The 20,870-nt window shown below is 55.7% G+C and overlaps 1 protein-coding gene across 3 annotated transcripts in view; it reads right to left on the bottom strand.

Annotated features, from left to right (window-relative positions):
* LOC118696554 (acid-sensing ion channel 2) overlaps positions 1-20,870 on the bottom strand; it is a 483,676-nt gene that overhangs the window by 71,334 nt on the left and 391,472 nt on the right. Inside the window, exon 1 of one of the 3 annotated variants that reach the window (XM_054517409.1) lies at positions 18,325-19,140. The exons of the other annotated variants lie outside the window; for them this stretch is intronic. Coding sequence (XP_054373384.1) covers positions 18,325-18,864 — 540 coding nt within the window. The 5' untranslated portion in view covers positions 18,865-19,140. Of the gene's footprint in view, positions 1-18,324; positions 19,141-20,870 lie in introns of those variants that run through there. 3 annotated transcript variants of the gene reach the window in all.

The following is a 20,870-nucleotide window of genomic DNA, read 5'->3' as shown; positions in this document are numbered from 1 at the left end:
TGGTGAGTGAGAATTAGAATATTCAACACAGAAGATTTATTGTATTGGAACGGGAACCTCGCTCTCTCATCCTCTTACTCTCTCACCCTCTCATCCTCTCTCCCCCTCTCTTCTCTCAGCCCTGCTCTGAGCTGTGCCTGGCAGCTCCCAGCAGGGCCCTGCACCCAGGCCCTCTGCAATAAACCCCAAGTTCCAGCCCTGGCTGCAGAGATCTCTCATCTCCATCCATCCCAACCATCCTACAGCTGCCTTTGACAGGATCTGCTCCTGTGAGCTTTGAGCTGGGTTTGCCCCACTCTGAGCCAGGTCCTGCAGCCTCAAACCCTGCAGGGCAGGGACAGCCCAGCACCCTCCCTCACCGCCTTCCACGCTGCTGCAACGCTGCAAAAACCACCTGAAAGCACCAAATCTGCACCAATTCCCACAGCAAGGACACCCAGAGGAAATCCCAAACAATTCACCCCAGAGGCAGAGCACAAACCACCCCACAGTGTCACAGACATATTTAATGAAAAATCTTTTCATTAGGATCTTTCCTCCTGAGAAGCTGGGAAGCTTCAGCTTCCCCATGTTTTGCTGTTTTGGAATGTGATTTGGAGAATTGTTTACCCAGCATGTGAAATTGTTTTTACTTGGTGACCAATCACAGCCGGCTGTGTCGAGGCTGTGAGCAGTCACAAGATTTAATTCTTCATTCCATTCCCTGCCTTTCAAGTCTTCTGATGAAATCCTTTCTTCTATTCCTTTAGTGTAGTTTTAGTAGATCGATAGAATAGAATAGAATAGAATAGAATAGAATAGAATAGAATAGAATAGAATAGAATAGAATAGAATAGAATAGAATAGCCTTCTGAGACATGGAGTCAAGATTCTCATCTCTTCCCTCGTCCTGGGACCTCTGTGAACACCACCACCCCACAGCTCCTCCCAAAATTCTCCCAAAGCAGCAGCACAGCCTCACCCAGGAGCAGCAGCAGCAGCTTTGCTCCTGCCATTGCTCCTCTGCTGCTTTTTGATTTAAAATAGGAGTTAGCAAAGGAGCCCTGGGTGTGCCCCAGCAAGGCTGGATCTCATCCCAGGAGCCTGGATTGGGAATTCTCCCAGCAGAAGGGAATTGCCTTTCCCAGCCCAGAGGAAGCAGGGTGAGAACCAAGTGTGCCCATCACTAATGAGCACTGACGGCTCCTGAAGCACACCCAGCCAGACACTGAGGATTCCATCGAGGATTTTCCCTGCTCCTCTGAAACAGGAGTCGCCTCCAGCCAGGTCTCATGAACTCTTGGAGATCTATTCCACACCTCAGCTACCTTAGAAGGCATAAAATCACCAGGATGGCTTCTGTGGCAGTGTTGGAAACAAGTTTTAATAAAAGGCAAAATAACAAAGCTCTTTACAGAGAAAAACCGAGCCAGGTGCAAGAGGTTCTTGCTCCTGGTAAAACACCTCACAAAAGCCATTACTTCCTTTTGTTCTCTTCTTTTTCTAGTAAATTGCTCAAGTGGGATTTTTTGGCTCCTGTCTAATTGGCTATCCTTAAGTTTGAGGTGAAGTCCCCCAAGTCCTATGAGGTGTCTTTTTACCTAATTGAGAAGAGAAACTTTCAGGCTTTTTCCTTTTTTAAGGAGACAAAAAATAGTTTATCACTCTGTCAACAGAGGCACATCCCTACACTCCTCTCCAGCTGCTGGGAAAGCACAGCTGGAGGCACCCAGCCCCTGTGGTCAGCCCTGGCTCCATGAGGAGCCAAAGCTCTGGGGTGAGCCCATCCAGCACGGAGGGGACAGCAGAGCCTGATCCTTCAGATGGCAAAACTGTCAGAACCCAGGACATTGCTCTGGCTGCCCTGGAGGACTCGAGGCCCTGGCAGGAGGCTCAGAGGCCTTGGCACAGAGTCACAGACACCTGTGCCTTTGATTTTAGCCCATGGAAACAATTCCCAACCTTGTGTGAGGAGTTACAAGCCACAAGGGTTTGAGTAGAATGACAGTGACTTTATCACAGGGTGAAAATGTAGAATTTTGGGGATTTAGAATGGGGCAAGAGGCAAGATGGAGGAATCTGGGCATGTCCTGTCCTTCTCCTTTTTGTCCTCCATCTTCTGCTGGGATGGTGACACTTTTGGATTGGTTTAGAGTAGAGACAGACTGTCCAACATAGGTGATAGGTATTGGAAAATTATTGTAAATAAAGTACAGGTAGTTTTTAGTATAAAAAGGCAACACCACCCCAAGGGCAGTCAGTGTGCCATGAACCAACGTGCTGGACAGATCTCAGCAGGTCAGAGAGAGAATGGAACAGATAACAGAGAATAAACAACCTTGAGAACCAGAGCCAAGGAACCCTGTCTTCTTCAGTGGGAAAAAGAGACTTTCCAACCACCTTGGGGTCATCTCAACACCAGAGACCCCATCACAAAACAAGAGGTGAGGACCCAACCACGGCACTGCCACCCCAATCAGCTTTGGAATCCCAAAATGCCCTGTCCCAGTCATCACCTGAGTGGGCATGGGAGGGCTCTCAGGTCAGCATTGCTGTCCCTGCTGTCCCCTTCAGCCCCACTGGAGCTCCCCTTTCCCAAGGCAGGGAAGGAATGGAGACCAAAGGAGCAAAATCACTTTAAGAAGTGGAGAGGAAGAAAAACAAACAGTGGGATTTTTCATGGGAATTGGCTCCTGTGCTGGGATAACAAAGGATCAGCGGGGCTGGAGCCGGGCTGGGAGAGCTGGGGGTGCTCACCTGGAGAGGAGAAGCTCCAGAGAGAGCTCAGAGCCCCTGCCAGGGCCTGAAGGGGCTCCAGGAGAGCTGGAGAGGGACTGGGGACAAGGGATGGAGGGACAGGACACAGGGAATGGCTCCCAGTGCCAGAGGGCAGGGCTGGATGGGATATTGGGAATTGGGAATTGTTCCCTGGCAGGGTGGGCAGGCCCTGGCACAGGGTGCCCAGAGCAGCTGGGGCTGCCCCTGGATCCCTGGCAGTGCCCAAGCTCTTCACACCCACAGAGCTTCCCTTTCCTTCCCATTCCATTTCCCAACACAGAACCCCAGGATCTCCGAGGTTGGAAAACACCTCCAAGATCACTGGGTCCAACCTGTGCCCAATGCCCACCTTGTCCCAGCCCAGAGACTGAGTGCCACATCCAGGTGTTCCTTGGACACCTCCAGGGCTGGGCACTCCAACCCTCCCTGGGCAGTTCCAAGGCCTGACCCCCCTCCCATGGGGAAATTCCTGCTGTGCCCACCCTGAGCTGCCCTGGCCCAGCCTGAGCTGTTCCCTCTGCTCCTGTCCCTGTTCCCTGGAGCACAGCCCGACCCCCCTGGCTGTGCCCATTGTAAAATCAGGATCCCCAGTGAAGGAAATGATTGGCATCTGGCTGCAAGGCTTTGGAATGCTGAACACTCACTTTATTAAAACTGTATTATATAACATTATTTATATTATATTATATTATATTATATTATATTATATTATATTATATTATATTATATTATATTATATTATATTATATCATATTAACTATACTACATCATACTTACTTCTAACTAACTGCTCAAAACTCTTGACTGTCCACTGACAGTCCCAACACACACATGTGAATCCAATTGGTCAGTGAATCAAAACACCATCACCAGAATCCAACCAAGCAATCCCTTCAGGTAAATAATCTTCCAACACATTCCACATGTTCAAAAACACAGGAGCAGTGAATGAGATAAGAAATGGTTTGGTCATTCTTTTCTCTGCTTCTCTCAGGAGAACCTGAGGAAGTTAAATCTCTCTCTGTTCAGAGGGGATGTGAATGCCACAGTCCCCTCCTGGCAGGAGCTGTGCAGAGCCACAAGGGCCCCCTGAGCCTCCTTTGCTCCAGGCTGAGCCCTTTCCCAGCTCCCTCAGCCCCTCCTGGGGCTTCAGACCCTGCCCAGCTCCCTGGACCTGCTCCAGCCCCTCCACGTCCTTCTCATTTAGAAGAGCCCAAACCTGAAGCAGGATTTGGGGCCATTACAAGATTATCCTGGGACTCCATTCCCCCCTGGGCTTTTGTGGCAGCAGGTCTCTACCTGGGCAATAATTACCATTGACTCCATGACCCAGAAGGCGTGAAAGACACTTTATTATTAGAAATCTACAGTTCTTAAGAAAGTAAGTGGTGGACTTAAGACTGGATTGGTCTCAAAGTGAAAACCTCTCACACACTATTGGTGAGTATCAATAGCACACTCTGGAGAACCATATCTATAAACAATGAAAGAGGTAATAATTATCTGAATTTTTTTCCTCTAAGTTTTTCACAGCTTTTACAGAGTTTCCCAGGATTTTTCTGGGAAGGTCTGTGCCTGTTCTCTGTGGCCAGAGAGCTGCTGCCAAGGCTCTGGCATCCCCCAGTGCTGGATGTTTAAAGCCAGCCCTAAGGACACGTGAAAATCTCTGCTGTCCTTTTAATCTAAATCCATAATCCTTCCACCATCAAGGAGAGCTTGGAAACTTCATCAGAAGCAGTGCCCAGGCCAGAGGCAAAACACAAACAGCTCAAAAAATCTTCAACCATCTTAAAATCATATTTTTTCTCAAACTTCAGCCAACCCTCATGATCTGGGGCTGCTGAACCCCCTGGTGTCACATCTCCCTCTCTGAGGTGTGCAGGTAATTCCACGGGGAGCTGATCCCACAGGGAGCTGATCCCACACCAAGTCCCAGCTCTGGAAAGCCCCCAAAGCTGCCTCTGATGTGGAGGCATCTCCTTCCCACACAGGATCATCCTTTGCAGGACGTGGCAGATCCCAAACCCAGGAGTCATCCCAAAGCAAACCTCCCCAGCCCCGGGGAGGGGAGGTGGGGCAGGGAAAAGGGAGCTGGAATTTCCCCCCTCACCAATTAACTGCTAATGATGGTTTCATTGTGGGGATCAAATTCTGGTGAGCAGAAATTCCCTCCTGTGCCAAGTGAAAGCTGAACACTGACTCCAGGAGGGAAAGGCCTTTGGAAAACCAGGAATATTGATGTGAGTACAGAAACACCAGGGTTCCAAACAGCCAGAAACAGTCCAAAACAGGAGACCCCAGGAGCTGAGGTGGATCCTGTCCAAGCAGCTGCCACTGAGAATTCAGGAACCTCCCTGCCCAGCCAGCAGCTTTATTCCCACCTAAACCAATGGTTTTATTTCCACCTCCCCCAACGGCCCCCCTGTCCAAGGGCCTTGGAGCCACTGGAATTATTTTAAAACAATGAATTTGGCACAAAAAAGGCAAAGCCAGGTCAATAGACATGAGCCAGAAAGGGATGGGAAGGGTCCTGTGCTTGGAAAAATTCAAGGTAGAGGAGATTCTGAGGAAAAGGAAAGGGAAAAGGGAAAAGGAGAGGAAGGGAATTTCAGGTGGAAGGGACCTACAACAACCATCAAACCCCAAGGGGCACACCCAGAGCTGGGAATCCCAGCCCAAGGAAAACCCATCCCATGGGTCCCCATTCCCCTCCTCACTCCTGTGGCACAAAGCCAGGGAAGCCTCTGTCCTGCAGGGTCAGGAATGTCCCAATTTCACTGCCTGGAACTGGATTTCAGCGTTTCAGGAGAGAGCAGGGAGCAGAGAGCACAGCCCTGACACAGCTCCCCAGGCAGGGGAGGGGACAGCTGTGTCCCCAGGCTGTGTCCCCAAATGTGGCAGCAGCTCCCTGGACACAGAGAGAGGCACAACTTCCCCAGGGAGAAGATCAGAGAAAAGAATGAGAAACAATTCTTATCTTAACTTGCTGCACCTATCATTGTGAACCTGTGGAATATGTTATGGAGATTTGTTGACCAAAGGGCGATTTCTTAATTAGCCAATGGTGATGGTGTTGGACTGGAGCACCAATTAAATCCACCTGTATGATAACTGTCTATAAAAACAATGGGTTTCTTATAGAGATACAGATTATTAATCAGCTTCCTGTGAATCAGGGAGTCAATGCCAATTATTACCCAGCTGGGGGCCTGCTGCAAACCCAACCCCAGGCAGAGGGCAGGGGAAGCAGGGAGGGACCTTGGGTGACTCCAACCCCCAGGAAAAGCCTGAGGGGAGGGAAGGGCTGGGCTGAACCCAGGGATGAAGACAAGGGGATGAAGTTTGTGAGGGTGAAAGGCAAGTGGGCTTTGCAGAGGAAAGCAGGAGGGTGCTTTGGGGAGGATCCCTGGCTGATCCTCACTGCAATGTGCTGGTGAGGGTGGATCCAGCACCAGGAGCAGACCCAGCTGGAGCCCTGGGAGCCACAAACCACCCAGGAGGGGCAGGAGGCTTCCAGAGGAGAGAGATGTGGCTGCAGGCACCACCAGAGCACAGGGACTGATGGCTCTGACATCCCAGTGTTTGGATAGTGTGGGAGGCTGGGACTGTGGGAACACTGCCAGGATCTGCCACCTCCAGTCGGGATTCTCGGGATTGTTTGCCAGGAATGACTCGGGCAGGGAGGTGCCTCTGCTCCAGCACTCCCTGAAGGAAGAAATTCGGGCATTCAGCTGAGTTTGGAGGGTAGGAGATGCTGATGGAGCAGGGAATGAGCTGGAAAGCTGAACTGGAATGTTGAGAGCAGCTGTTCCAGCACAACGAGCTGCTCCCAACCTTCCCATCCCTTATCCCAGGCATGGGAGGGGGGAAGATCATTCCCTCCTCAGAGAATCCACTGCTGTCCTGGATTGCCAAGCAAATTGTGTTTTATTTGCCATCTGTATGGCAGTTATCTTCTGTTCATTGGGCAGCTTTCCTTATCTCTTCCACACCCACTCCTCCCTCTGGGAGACATCTGTTGATAACAGCTATTGAATGTCCCTGCATGGCTGATAAGAACTACAGCATCCCATTGGGAGATGTGAGCCCAGAGGGAGGAGCCAAGCATTCCTACCTGGATACAATCTGAGATTCTGGAACACCAGCACAGCTTCTCCACTGGATTCCCCAGAGGAACAGCAGCTGCCTCTTCTTCCCCTGGATCTTCAGAGGCAGAGACTGCACCTTTCTCCAGGATCCCTGCTCCAGCAGAACCAGCCCTGACACTGCAGGAGGGCTGAGCCACAATTCCAATGGGACTGTGCCAACAGCCTGACCCACAGGGTGTCAGGCTGGGTTCTGACTCTGGCAGTGTTGTTCTAGTGCACTGCATTGTTTATTTTATCCTTTTATTTTCTGCCCTATTAAAGAACTGTTATTTCCTGCTCCCATATTTTTGCCTAAGAGCCCCTTAATTTAAAATCTATAGCAATTCAGAGGGGTGGGGAGGGTTTACATTCTCCATGTCAGGGGAGGCTCCTGCCTTCCTTAGCAGACACCTGGCTTTCCAAACCAAGACAATTGCTATTCCAAATATTTGTTATACAGCTCTATCCAGCTGTGGCAATGCTGTGTTGGTGCATTCCAGGGGCCTCCCAGGCTGTTTCCCTGCTGCACAGCCCATTTCCATTGGAGGCATTTGGGAACTGCTACAAAATTTAGTGAAGCAAAAAGGTCTGAGAGAGATGGAATTGTTCCCTGGCAGGGTGGGCAGGCCCTGGCACAGGGTGCCCAGAGCAGCTGGGGCTGCCCCTGGATCCCTGGCAGCGCCCAAGGGCTTGGAGCAGCCTGGGACAGTGGAAGGTGGCCCTGCCATGGCAGGGGTGGCTCTGGGTGGGCTTTAAGGTCCCTTAAGGTCCTTTCCAACCCAAATCTCTCCATGACCTCATTTCTCCACCTGCCTGCAAACCCCCCCGATCCCTCCAAGCTGTGCCAGGCTCGTTTGGAGCTGCAGGAACAGAATTCCATGGACACGTTGCTGATCCTTCTGTCCCTCCCTTCCACCCGAGTGCTGGGAGCACTGAGCCGTGAATTCCAGGAGAAAGAAGGGATGAATCCTGGCAGGAACATGTGCTGGGAGCCCAGCAGGATCTCCATGCCCACAAGGAGCCACTTTGGAGCACTCCATACATTTATTACAAAACCAGGAGCTAACTCCCCACCATGGCCTTGCCCTGGTTTCAGCTGCTGAAGGGTTTTTAAAGGGAAAAAGGAAAAAAGAATCCCAAACCACACAATCCCAAGCCTTTTACAATCATTTTATCCAACTTTTCCCCCACCCTGGAGCCAGGAATTCCTGCCTGGGAATCACAGTTAATTGGATTATAATGGGCCATTCCTCCTGATTTAATAAAGCAGAGGAAAATGGGGATGGCAGCAGTGTGCTCCTAGGATTGGGAACAGCTCCAGTTCCTAATTTACACTCCAACTTTATTATTGAAAAAATGTCAAGCTCCAGGGGTTTGGGGAGGAAGTTTGCCTAGAATTTGCTTTATTCCAGGAAGAAATGATAGAATTGGGAAAAGAAGAGTGGAACAATCCATGAAAAAAATTAAAAATTCCTGTTCCCACTGCTTGAAATTACAGGAGGGGAAAGGAAGAGAAGAGAGAATGAGAAGTGCCAGAAGTGCTGAGAGGGAAGTGAAGGAGCTGTGTCATCCCAGGGGTTTGGAGGGAGGGCATTCAGGGTTTCAGCAGGAGAGAAATGCAGAGCCCTCACTCCCAAGCACAGCAGGATGGAAGGGGAACCTCCCAGAGAGGGGCTGGGCAAAGGGAATCAGGGAAAGGTGGGGGTGCTGGAAAGGGCCAGAGAATGCAGAAAAATGGGAATTCTGACATCAAGCAGCCCTGCTGGGAGCCCTGAGCACACCTGGGCTGGGCAACTGGGGGCAACAATTCCCACCTTGGGAGCTGAGAGTTCATTTTTAAAGCCTGGGATTTAGGCAGGATTTTCCCAGCCAGTTCCTGGCCCCACAGGAGTCCCTACAACCGGGCAGAAGGGATCTCATCCCAGAGAGCATCCCTGCATCCCAAAGGGCATCCCTGCATCCCAGAGAACATCTCTGCATCTCAAAGGACATCCCTGCATCCTAAAGGGCATCCCTGCATCTCAAAGGACATTTCCCCATCTCAAAGGGCATCCCTGCATTCCAAGGGGCATCCCCCCATCCCAAAGGGCATCTCTACATCCCAAAGGGCATCCCTGCATCCCAAAGGACATTTCCCCACCCCAAACAACATCTCTGCATCCCAAAGAACATCCCACCATCCCAAAAGGCATCCCTGCATCCTGAAGGGCATTCCCCCATCCCAAATGACATCCCTATATTCCAAAGGGCATTCCCCCATCCCAAATGACATCTCCACATCCTAAAGAACATCTGTGCATCCCAAAGGACATCCCCCCCATCCCTGCATCCATGCCAGTTCCAGCCTGGCCTCCTGCAAGGACAAGGAATGGGAGATCAGCCCTTGGGTGCCATCCAGCTGCAAAACATCTGGACAAGCAGCAGCTCCCAGGCAGGCCCCAGAGCCCTTTCCAGGGTAAATAATCCAGAGAAATCCCTGTCCATGCCTCATGCCCTTTTCCAGAATAAACAACCCAGAGGAATCCCTGTCCCTGCCCCAGAGCCATTTCCAGGGTAAATAACCCAGAGGAATCCCTGTCCTTGCTCCTTTCCAGGATAAACAACCCAGAGGAATCCCTGTCCCTGCCCCTTTCCAGGATAAACAACCCAGAGGAATCTCTGTCCCTGCCCTTTCCAGGATAAATAACCCAGAGGAATCCCTGTCCCTACCCCTTTCCAGGGTAAATAACCCAGAGGAATCCCTGTCCATGCCTCATGCCCTTTTCCAGGATAAATAACCCAGAGGAATCCCTGTCTCTGCCCCAGAGCCATTTCCAGGATAAACAACCCAGAGGAATCTCTGCCCCTGCCCTTTCCAGGATAAATAACCCAGAGGAATCCCTGTCCATGGCCCAGGATGGGAGCTGCTGCTCCAGACAAGAATCCAGCAGCTTCCCTCCATCCCAGCTCATGGAAAATCCGCAGCCAGGATGGGAAAAGCAAACACAGGAGAAAAAGCTCATCCCAGTTCCAATTTTATCCCTCCTGCTGGGAAAAGGGATGGGTTCCAGAGCCAGCCTGGGATGCTGCAAGGCCCTGCTGGCACCATCAGTGCTCCCAGTGGGAACAGCCTCCGGTGGCCCAGGGAATTCAGGATAAATGACAGGATGGGAAAAATATGGCCACAAGGAAGAAAGCTCCAGTGGGAACCAACTCCAGGGATTTCAGGATAAAGGGAATTCCCCTGAACTGCAGTAGAGGGAAGGGCAAACCCCACAGCCTCAGGCTCCCAAGGGAACAAACCCAGGGCACTGGGAGCCCAAATCCCCTCAATCCCCACCCTGCATCCCTGGATTTCCTTCCCCTGCCCACAGCAGTGTCCCAGGGCACCTCCACTCCAGGAATTCCCACTCTGTGCTGCTGGGAGGTGGTCCCATGCAGATCCTGGAGCAATTTGCAAACATTAATTAAGCCCTGGCAGCATCCCAGAGCGGGCGGGGACTGTAACTGTGTCTTTAATTACATTAATTCTGCTCAGGGTGGGCAGTAATTATTGGCAATCTATTCCAGGACTCAAACAAACCCAGGCTGATGATTGCAGCTTCAGCACCTGGAATCCCATGGATGGATGGATGGATGGATGGATGGAAAAGGGAAAAAGCAGCAAGCAAGGAAAAAAAAAAACACAGGAAAGTCCTGCTAAAAATCCTTCCTCTTCCTGCAGTTGGATGCTCCTCTCCCAAAAAACTCTGTCCCTCCTCTCCCAAACACTCCCATCCCTCAATCCCCAAACACTCCCATCCCTCAATTCTCAAACATTCCCATCCCTCAATCCCCAAACATTCCCATCCCTTCTCTCCAGAAAAATCCCTGCTCAAGAAAAGGGGTTTGGTCTGTGCTCCAGCCCAGCCAAACTGGGAGCAGCTCCTGGAGGAAGTGGCCAAACTCAGCTGAATCCTTTCCTCATTGAAGTGATATTTTTCCTGTTCTGCCAGAAATCACAGTTCCCACATTCAGGGTGAAGTGAGGAGTTGCATTCACGGATCCTTGTGGATCCCTTCCAGCTTGGGACATCTGTGAATCCCAGGAGATTCCCACCTCAGAATCCTGCCCAGACATGGGTAAAACCACCAGGGGTGCAGGATTCCAACAGCTGCCTGCACCTGGAGCTACACCTGGAGCTAAAACCTAAAGCTACACCTGGAGCTACACCTGGGAGTGCTCTTGGATCTACACCTGGAGCTAAAACCTGGAGCTGCACCTGGAGCTACACCTGGGACTGCTCTTGGATCTACACCTGGATCTACACCTGGAGCTAAAACCTAAAGTTACACCTGGAGCTACACCTGGGACTGCTCTTGGATCTACACCTGGATCTGCACCTGGAGCTGCTCATGGAGCTAAAACCTGGAGCTACACCTGGAACTGCACCTGGAGCTGCACCTGGAGCTAAAACCTGGAGCTACATCTGGATCTGCTCTTGGATCTACACCTGGATCTGCACCTGGAGCTAAAACCTGGAGCTGCACCTGGAACTGCTCTTGGATCTACACCTGGATCTGCACCTGGAGCTGCTCATGGAGCTAAAACCTGGATCTGCACCTGGAGCTACACCTGGAACTGCTCTTGGATCTGCACCTGGAGCTGCTCATGGAGCTAAAACCTGGAGCTGCTCATGGAGCTAAAACCTGGAGCTACACCTGGAACTGCTCTTGGATCTACACCTGGAGCTAAAACCTGGAGCTACATCTGGATCTGCTCTTGGATCTACACCTGGAGCTAAAACCTGGATCTGCACCTGGAGCTGCTCATGGAGCTAAAACCTGGATCTACACCTGGATGTGCACCTGGAGCTACACCTGGAGCTGCTCTCAGATCTACACCTGGATGTGCAGCTGGAGCTCAGCTGGATGCAGAGGCACTGGGGCACAGTGTGGGGTGCAAAGGAGCCCAGCCCAGCCCTGCTCTCCCCAAATTCCGTGGGATTTGCACTCCTGGCTCCCTGCACAGCCACACATCCCCAGCAGCTCTGTCCTGCTCCAGGCCAGCCCAGGCTCCGCTCCTGCTGCTGGGACACTCCTGCCACACCTGGACAGAGCCTCCCAGGGAGTCACTCAGGATTCCAAGGAGATGAAGCTGCTGGAGCAGGCCCAGAGGAGCCACAGAGCCACTCCAGAGCTGGAGCCAGGTTGGGGCTGTTCCTGGAGCAGGAATTTGTGTCCCAAAGCAGCCCTAGGGACAGATCCCATTACCTGGGTACCCTGAGCTGCCAGGCAGGGTTGGATTCCTTCTTTCAGTTTGTTTTGTTGGGGGAAGAAGTCAGGCATGGGGTCACTGTCATGAGGGACACCACTGCAGTTCTGGAGGTGACACTTGCCATGGTCCAGAAGGACCTGGAGCTGCTGGGATGGGTCCAGAGGAGGCCCTGGAGCTGCTCCAGAGCTGGAGCCCCTCTGGAGCCAGGCTGGGAGAGCTGGGGGTGCTCACCTGGAGAGGAGAAGCTCCAGGGAGAGCTCAGAGCCCCTGCCAGGGCCTGAAGGGGCTCCAGGAGAGCTGGAGAGGGACTGGGGACAAGGGATGGAGGGACAGGACCCAGGGAATGGCTCCCAGTGCCAGAGGGCAGCGATGGATGGGATATTGGGAATTGGGAATTGTTCCCTGGGAGGGTGGGCAGGCCCTGGCATAGGGTGCCCAGAGCAGCTGGGGCTGCCCCTGGATCCCTGGCAGTGCCCAAGGCCAGGTTGGACACTGGGGCTGGGAGCAGCCTGGGACAGTGGGAGGTGTCCCTGCCATGGCAGGGGTGGCACTGGGGGGAGAGAAGCCCCCAGCAGCCCAGGCCCTGCTGCTTTCCTTGCTCCCTGGATTCCTTTGGGATCCCTGCAGCTCTGGAACCCCTGGGCTTTGTCCTTCTCCTCCCACAGCTCCTGGCCCCTCTCAGGACTCACCAGTTCAGGGCCAAACTCATCCCTGTTTCCATTCCCCAGCCCAAGAGAAGCCCAAATCCCCTCAGCACCCAACTCTGCAGGAGATCAGGAACCTGTACCCAAACCCCCAGGGAATCACCCCAAACCCTTCAGCCCATCCCTCACAGAGAGCATTGCTTGGGGCAGCACCTGGCAGAGCCCACCCCGGATTCCTCCTTGGATTCTGCCAGCAGGAGCCCAAAATCAGCAGGATTCCCTCAGGATGGGAGAACAGGCCTTGGTTTCACCCCAGGCAGTTCCCTAAAGTGGCACTGGGACAATCTGGGAGCACATTCCAGGCTCCAGCCCCACATTAAACACCACCCACGCCCCTTCCAAAGGCAACACCACCCCCAAGCCAGAGCTTTGTTTGGAAGTGAAGCCAAAAATAAAGAATTAAAATAAAAACATGAGAGAATAAAGGTGGAAAAGGGAATGGCATAAAACAGTTTGTGGGTGGGTGAGGAAAATCCCCAAATAAACAACCCCACATCCTGAAATTCCTCTGCAATTGATTGTGGTGGTGGTAATTAAGGTGCTTGCAGCTGTTCCAAGCTGGTGGCACAGAATTCCTGTCCACCCTCCCATCAAACCAAACCCAGGGCTGAAATGTCCCATTCATTTGGTGGGGTAAGGCTGAGCTTCACCCTGGGATTCACAGAGGATTCTCTGCTGAGGAACCACAATTACAGCCCCACCTGAGGGGGATGTCAGCAACATCCATCAGATTTTCAGGAAAATCCACAGGAATATTTTTAAAAAGCAGCACTGAGGTCTCTGTGCAACTGCCAGCCCATGCCATGTAACCCCTGCTATGGGGAGAAATTAAATGGTTTAACAAGAAATAACTGAGCAAATCAATCCACGAGCAAGTATTGACTGCAGAGCCTTTGGAACAGCCCAGAAATCCAAGGATTTCATGAAGGACGGGACCAAACCCTGCCACCCCTCCCAGCACAACCCCTGTGTCCCCACAGCCCCCCAGGTGACAATTTGCTTAGGGGAGTTATTAAATCAGGAGATCATTAACCCTAAACCCCAGGCCATGAACAGACCCCAGGATGTTGGATCCACTCATTAATTTCTCAGGATGAAAAATCCCAGGAAGGAAGAAATCAATGAGCACAGAACAGGGCAACCAAGATAAATATTCCAGAGACAAAGAGCTCAGAGGAATAAATCAGCCCCAAATCCAGGGAATGCAGAGCAAAATCCAATTCATCCTGAGCCTCAGCTCCTCCCAGACACTCCAGGGAAAGCAGCTCCTCACTCACTGAGCTGCCCAGTCTTGGATTTGGGTTTTGGGAGGAGCTTTGAAGGACAGGAGCTGCTGGATGCTTCCTTCCCTCAGAGTCAGCACTGATTCTTGCTTGGGGCAGCACCTGGCAGAGCCCACCCTGGATTCCTCCTTGGATTCTGCCAGCAGGAGCCCAAAATCAGCAGGATTCCCTCAGGATGGGAGAACAGGCCAATGGGCGGTTGGGAAGGTTGGATTTATCCAGCTCCAAGCATTCCTGGATAGTTTTAAAGCCCATCCCTGGAAGGGTCCAAGGCCAGGCTGGACAGGGCTTGGAGCACCCTGGAATGGTGGAAGGTGTCCCTGCCATGGCTTTAAGGTCCCTCCCAACCCAAACCATTCCAGGATTCTTGGATAACCACCCCAACAGCCCAGCCTCAGGTCCAGCCTAAAATAAGAAAAGCCACACCTTGACTGAGGACAGGAGACTCCACCTGATCCATTCACAAACCCTCATCCTTCTGGAAAACACTGACAGGGACAACAAACCCCTCCTGGAGCAGGCCAGGAAATAATCCAGAGCTGAGCCCTCCTAAATAGAACAAATCCAATGGGATTTATCACCCCAACCCTGCAGCCCCGAGCTCCAAAGATCAGTGCAATCCCAGATTTCCATTTCTTAAGGAATAAAAGCAACACTTCCCACACTGTTGGGATTGCTGGGCTCATTCCACAGTGTCCTCTTCCTTTCCCATGTCACCCACAAAACCCAACACCCTCTGCCCCCACGGTTTGGAGGGGCTGGGAGGAGAGGGAATCAGGAGCAGGAAGGTCCTGCAGGAGCTGCAGGGCAGAGCTGGAAGCACCCAGGGGAGAGCAGCTCCCTCCCCCAGCCCCTCTGCTCTGCTCCACACCTCGGCCAGGACTCTTTCGCTCCAAATCTCCTCTGCTTTGGGCTTTTGGGACTTTTACCCAGGAAAGCCTCACCTCCCTCTGGTCTTATGGCACAGAAGATGCTCTTGGAGCACCTGAGCAGGTCTAAAACCTGTGAAATTCTCTTCACACCCCCACTTATTCCATTTGCATTTATCTTTTCACACCTCCTGCCTCATTCCTGTGCCCAGCTCACACCACAGGATTTTCCTGCCTCTCTTTGGGGTTCTCCCTCCAAATCCAGGGAGAGAAGCAGAAGCTCCAAATAGCCCAGACAGGAGGGGCTCAGCCTCACAAGAAAGCTCAGCCCCAGGCGTGGCATCTCCATCCCACAGACACACTTCTTCCTTCCTTCCAACTCTTCCTGAGTTGGATGCTCCTCTCCCAAACACTCCCATCCCTCCTCTCCCAAACACTCCCATCCCTCAATTCCCAAAAAACACTCCCATCCCTCAATTCCCAAACACTCCCATCCCTTCCCTTCCCTCCAGAAAAATCCCTGCTCAAGAAAAGGGGTTTGGTCTGTGCTCCAGCCCAGCCAAACTGGGAGCAGCTCCTGGAGGAAGTGGCCAAACTCAGCTGGGGGAAAATCATAAATAAAACAGGATTTTGGGGCAGTGCCCTGTGCTGAGGTCTCAGGACACTCCCAACCCCAGGAATTGTTCCCAGCACCTCCCCAGGGACCAGCTCTCTTCAGTGGTGGTTCCCAGGTGGAGAAACTCCCCAGCTTCCCCTCAAGGACAAGGCAGAGGTCACTCCCTCCCCTGTTCCCTCACACAGGAGGAGGAAGAGGAGGAGGAGGAGGAGAAGGGACGTGCTGGGACAGGGGAGGTGGCACTGAGCCCCCTCACCTGCAGAGCTGGGGCAGGGAAAACGGATCCAGGCGGTTCCTGGCAGATCCAGCTGGTTCCTGGCACAGGGACTCCCCTCTCCCTCCACCCTGGAGCCACACAGCCCCTTTGGGATGGGAAGGATATTTTCCCTGTTTCCTCAGCTGAGCAGTGCCCTCAGTGCTGTGAGCTCCAGGGATCACACCCCAATTCCTCCCTCTCAGCCTCAGGGAGCAGCTTCTGGGACATTTCTAGGATGGCCAGAGGAGACCCTGCTCCTCGGGCAGCCTGGTGGCAGCTGCAGAGCTGGGAGTGCCCAATTCCATCCCTGAGGAACTCCTGCAGCACCCGGGAGTGCCCAATTCCATCCCCGAGGAGCTCCTGCAGCATCCCCAGAGCAGCCCCTGGGAATGCCAAATTCCACCCTGGAGGAACTCCTGCAGCACCCCCAGAGTGCCCAATTTCTGCAGCCCCCAGGAGTGCCCAATTCCTGCAGCTCTCAGGAGTGCCCAATTCCGTCCCTGAGGAACTCCTGCAGCCCCCTCAGAGCAGCCCCCGGCCACAGCAGCGCCCCAGGATTTATCCTGCCCGGGACAGTGGGACCCTCGCCGGGTTTGCCGCACCTTGGGGGAGCGAGGGCTCGGTGAAAGCCGCAGTCAGCCCCTCCTGGCACCGGCCAAGCACCGGCAGATCCACCGCTGGCACCCAGGAGCGGGAGGCAGCTTTTCCCCACCGCCCACTGCCTGTCCCTGCTGTAATTCCCGAATTTCCTCGTGCCACGGCACCGGATTGTCCTGCTGCTGGAAAGGGCCTGCCCCAAAATCCCGTTTTATCTCTGTTTTCCCCCAGCTGTGCCGCCGCTCGCAGCAGCAGCTGCTGCCTGCACAGCCGGGGCAGCTCCTCCATCCCGCGGGGAGCCGCTCCCTCCTCCCCTGCACAGTTTAGCGGCTGCCGTGACAAGCCCAAAGGGACAATTCCGTCTGATTTCCCGGCTGCAGCGCACGCAGAGCCAGGATCCAGCTCCCAGGGAGAGTTTGCTCTGTGCTCACAGACCCCAGCCCCCGTCTAAGGATGCTCAGCCCCAGCCGCTACCCGCAGAGATCAGAGCACCGGAATATTCCAGCACCATCAGCATCCCACTGCTCCCGGGGATCCTTCACGTGGCTCTGGCTCCAGCTCTCACCTTCCAACACACCAGAGCTCCCAACAGTCCCACCGGGGTCCTCCCAAGCAGGGATCCCGCTCCTAGCGGTTTGTAAAGCCCTGCCCCGAGTTTTGAGGTTGATCCCAAACCCCGCTGGTTAATCGGGGCTCAAACACCTTTGGGATCAGCTCCGCTCAGCAAAGCTCCGCATCCCAAAGCGCTCCAGGAGTCCCAAAGGAGCGGATCCAGGGGATGCACGGGGAGCCGAAGGAGCCCGGACAGAGCAGAGCCCGGCGGGATGGGCAGGGCAGGGCCGGACCGCGCTGCAGCCACCTGGGGAACCCCGGCTCGGACTGGGCAAAAACCTGGGTACGACTACGCTGGGAGCAACGCGGAACGTGGGAAGGCAGCGGCGGGGATGGTGCGACATTAATTTAATTATTTCTCATTAAAAGGCAGCAGCCAGCACCTCACACGCCAGACAGTCACCCCTTAGACTAGAGAGCATCACTTGGAGCCGGTGCAAAAACCAGCGAGAGGGAAAGCGCTCGGTGGGCAGCGACCCGCACGGAGCTTCCGAGGGGCTCCCGGGCCGGGGAGACCCTGCCCGGCCATGCGGGACCTGCCGGACACCCCAGGACCTGCCGGACACCCCAGGACCTGCCGGACACTCTGGGACCTGCCGGACACACCGAGACCCGCCGGACTCTCCAGAATTTGCCGGACACACCGGGACCCTCCGGGACCGCTTCGACCCCGGAGCGCTCCGGGCACCGCGGGCAAAGGCGCAGCGAGCGGCGGGGCCGGGAACGGGACACGGAGCGGAACCGGCACCAACCAAGAGTCCCTTAAACCGACATCAGCCAGGGATGCCCTTGGACCGACACGAACGGGGAACAGGGACCGGGACCAACACGAGCCGGGATCCCTCGGACCGAGAGGAGCCGCGGACACGGAACAGAACCGACACGAGCCGCGGGTCTCTTGGACCGACACGAACCGGGAACAGAACCGACATGACCCAGGGGTCTTGGACCGACACGAACCGGAGACACGGACCAGAACCGACATGACCCAAGGCTCTTAGACCGACACGAACCGGGGACAGAACCAACACGACCCAGGGGTCTCTTGGACCGACACGAACCGGGGACACGGACCAGAACCGAAACTACCCAGGGCTGTTGGACCGACACGACTCGGGGATCTCTCGGACTGACTCGAACCGGGGACACGGACCAGAACCGACACGAGCCAGGGCTCTTGGACCGACATGAACCGGGACCAGACCGACACGACCCAGGGGACCCCGGACAGAAGCCGAGAGCAGGGGAGGCTCCCGGCGCGCACTCACCGCGGAGAAGTTGTGCGGGCCGCAGAGCTCGCCGCGGTACTTGCAGGACAGCAGCATGTCCTCCAGCTGGTGGCCCAGGCGGTCCATGAAGTCGGCGCTGATGCCCTCGTAGTGGCGGGGCGGCAGAAAGAGGCGGAAATCGGCCAGTTTGGCGAACCAGCGCAGCCGCGCCTCGTCGGCGCGCAGCAGCTCGGTGAGCAGCGGCCGCGCGGTGCGGTTGGGCAGCAGCAGCCCCAGCCAGTGCCCCGCGTAGTACAGGTCGCCCTTGGAGAGGCGAGGGAAGCGCAGCGGGTTGTTGTTGCACAGCGTGACGGCGGGGAAGGGCAGCTGGCGGCTCCACTCGGTGCGCACGCGGGTGTGCGAGGGGAAGGCGAGCCAGTGCAGCAGGCGGTCGGAGGACCAGGCCAGCAGCAGCCCCAGCGCCGTGCAGAAGGCGAGCACCCAGAGCGCCCGGCGCGCCGGCGCCGCCCGCGCCGAGCACATGAGGCGCAGCCCGTGCAGCCGAGTGCGCAGCGCCGGCGCCCGGCGCCCCCGCGCCATGGGCGCTCCCCTCCTCCTCCTCCTCCTCCTCCTCCTGCCGTTCGTCCTCCTGCGGGCCGGGCTCAGGGCGAGCAGCGCCGCGCCATCCCCGGGCCCCCCGCCGGCTGCGGCCCCGAGCGGCGGGGGCAGCGCCCGCGGGCGGCCCGCGGCCCCGAGCTGCGCGGCGGGCGGCAGTTCCGGCAGCGCGGCATGCCGGGCCCGGGGCCACCGGGGCCACCGGCGCCGCCCGCACCGCCCGCCCCTGTCCCTGTCGCTGCCCCTGTCCCTGCCCGGCCGCGCCGCTCACATCCCGCGGTGCCGCGCCCCGCCCGACACCAACACCGGCACCGACCGAGCCCCGCCGCGACCCTGCCGGGCTCCGAGCCCGCGGACCCCGGGACCCCGGCGGGGAGAGCGCTGCGGGACCCCCGCGCTACCCCCGGCCCGCGCCCGCCCGGCCCGCGCCGCGCCCGCCCCGCGCTGCCATCGCCGGGCGCGCCCCGGCCAAGGGCTGCGAGCGGCGGCAGCAGGAGGAGGAGGAGGAGGAGGCTGAGGAGGAGGAAGAGCGGGACGAAGCTTGCCGAGGTGCCAGTCCCGGCCGCTCGGCGCTCGGGAGGCGGAGGGAGCGATGCTCGGCGCCGATCGCGCTGCTGCTTTCCCGGAGTAGCCCCCCGCTCCTCCTCCTCCTCCTCCTCCTCCTCCTCCGCCCCCCGTTATCCCCCGGCTGCCGCCGGCCCCAGCCCCCCCGCTGCCTCCTCCCTCCTCCGGCAGGAGTTTGTTTTTCTGCTGTTCAGCAGCCCCGGGGGAGAACATAATATCAAGGAAAGCCGGGGGTAACGGAGGCGAGGCTTGAGCGGGCTCCGTGCGGCCGCTGCGTTCCGGGGAGGGGGGGATGGATGTGCAGGGGGCTCCGGGCTCGCCGCTCCCCGCGCCTCGGCTCCATGGAACGAACGGCAAAGGCAGAAACACGTTCCGGGAAGCATCGCCCCCGCCCCTCGCTGCCCCTCACCCCGAGCCTGAGGAGCCCTTCGGGGTCAGGGGCTCCTCCTGCCCTGATCGGACACCAAAAGCCCCTTTCCCTTAACACCCCGTGCGACGGGAATAACTCGGGAAATGGATTGGCATCTCCTCGGGATTGATGAGCTCGGATCTCTGCAAGCCGCTGCCGTTACCTTCATTTTGCTTTCAAACAGTACAGAGAAACATTCCTCTAATTGTGTCCAATTAAGCCGTAAGTGCCGGTAACTGCTCCGAATCCCCTCTGATATTTTTTTTTTTCCCTCGGAATTAATTTTCCCTGTGCATTTGGAGCCGTATATTTTTACCCAATAGATGGAGTCGTTACAGCCTGGTTCTCTCCAGCCTCTCCCGGCGAGTTGCTTTTTTTATTGTGGCAAAGCTGCGAACGTGCAGCAGCCCCGGCTTGGGGGGCAGCCCGCCCAAAATCCCGCTCCTTGTCCTAAAACACGGGGGGAAAACGGGACTGAGAGGCTGAGCTTGAGCCCCGCAGGGCGGGGGCGGTGGCAGCAGCACAAACACTGCCTGAGCTCAGCCGGGTGCCCTCAGATAACTCGGCTGCTTTTTCCCGAGCTCGTGTCCATGCTCGGGAGCATTTTCCCATTTTTTAGCAGCGCTCGTGAGCAGCGAATCCTCCCAGCAGCCCAGCACCGGCCGTGACCTTTCGGGACCGAGTGGGAGAGGCCGGCAGTTCCCATAGCCATGCCAGCGGCATCTCTGGCAGCTCCAGGGAGCCTCTCCTGCCGTTTTCCCGGCGGATCCCGGCTCGTTTTTCCCTGCCGCCTGTTGAAAGCACTGGGAGTTCTTCCCCTTTGCTCCCTCTCAGGATAATCAGCATCCCAAGTGCTTCCCCACCATCTGGGCCGGGGCTGTTTTATCCATAATTTATTGCTATAAACCCAAGGAAATAAAAGGTGCCCGACCATGAACATCCTCCCAAGTTCCCTCCCTCTCCACGCTCATCCCAGCCCTGTGGCACAGCTTTCCCCGGCAGGCAAAGCCCAGCCCTG

This window comes from Molothrus ater, chromosome 27 (assembly GCF_012460135.2).
Source record: "Molothrus ater isolate BHLD 08-10-18 breed brown headed cowbird chromosome 27, BPBGC_Mater_1.1, whole genome shotgun sequence".
Lineage (NCBI taxonomy): Eukaryota > Metazoa > Chordata > Aves > Passeriformes > Icteridae > Molothrus > Molothrus ater.
This window is presented reverse-complemented; position numbering and strand designations above follow the sequence as displayed.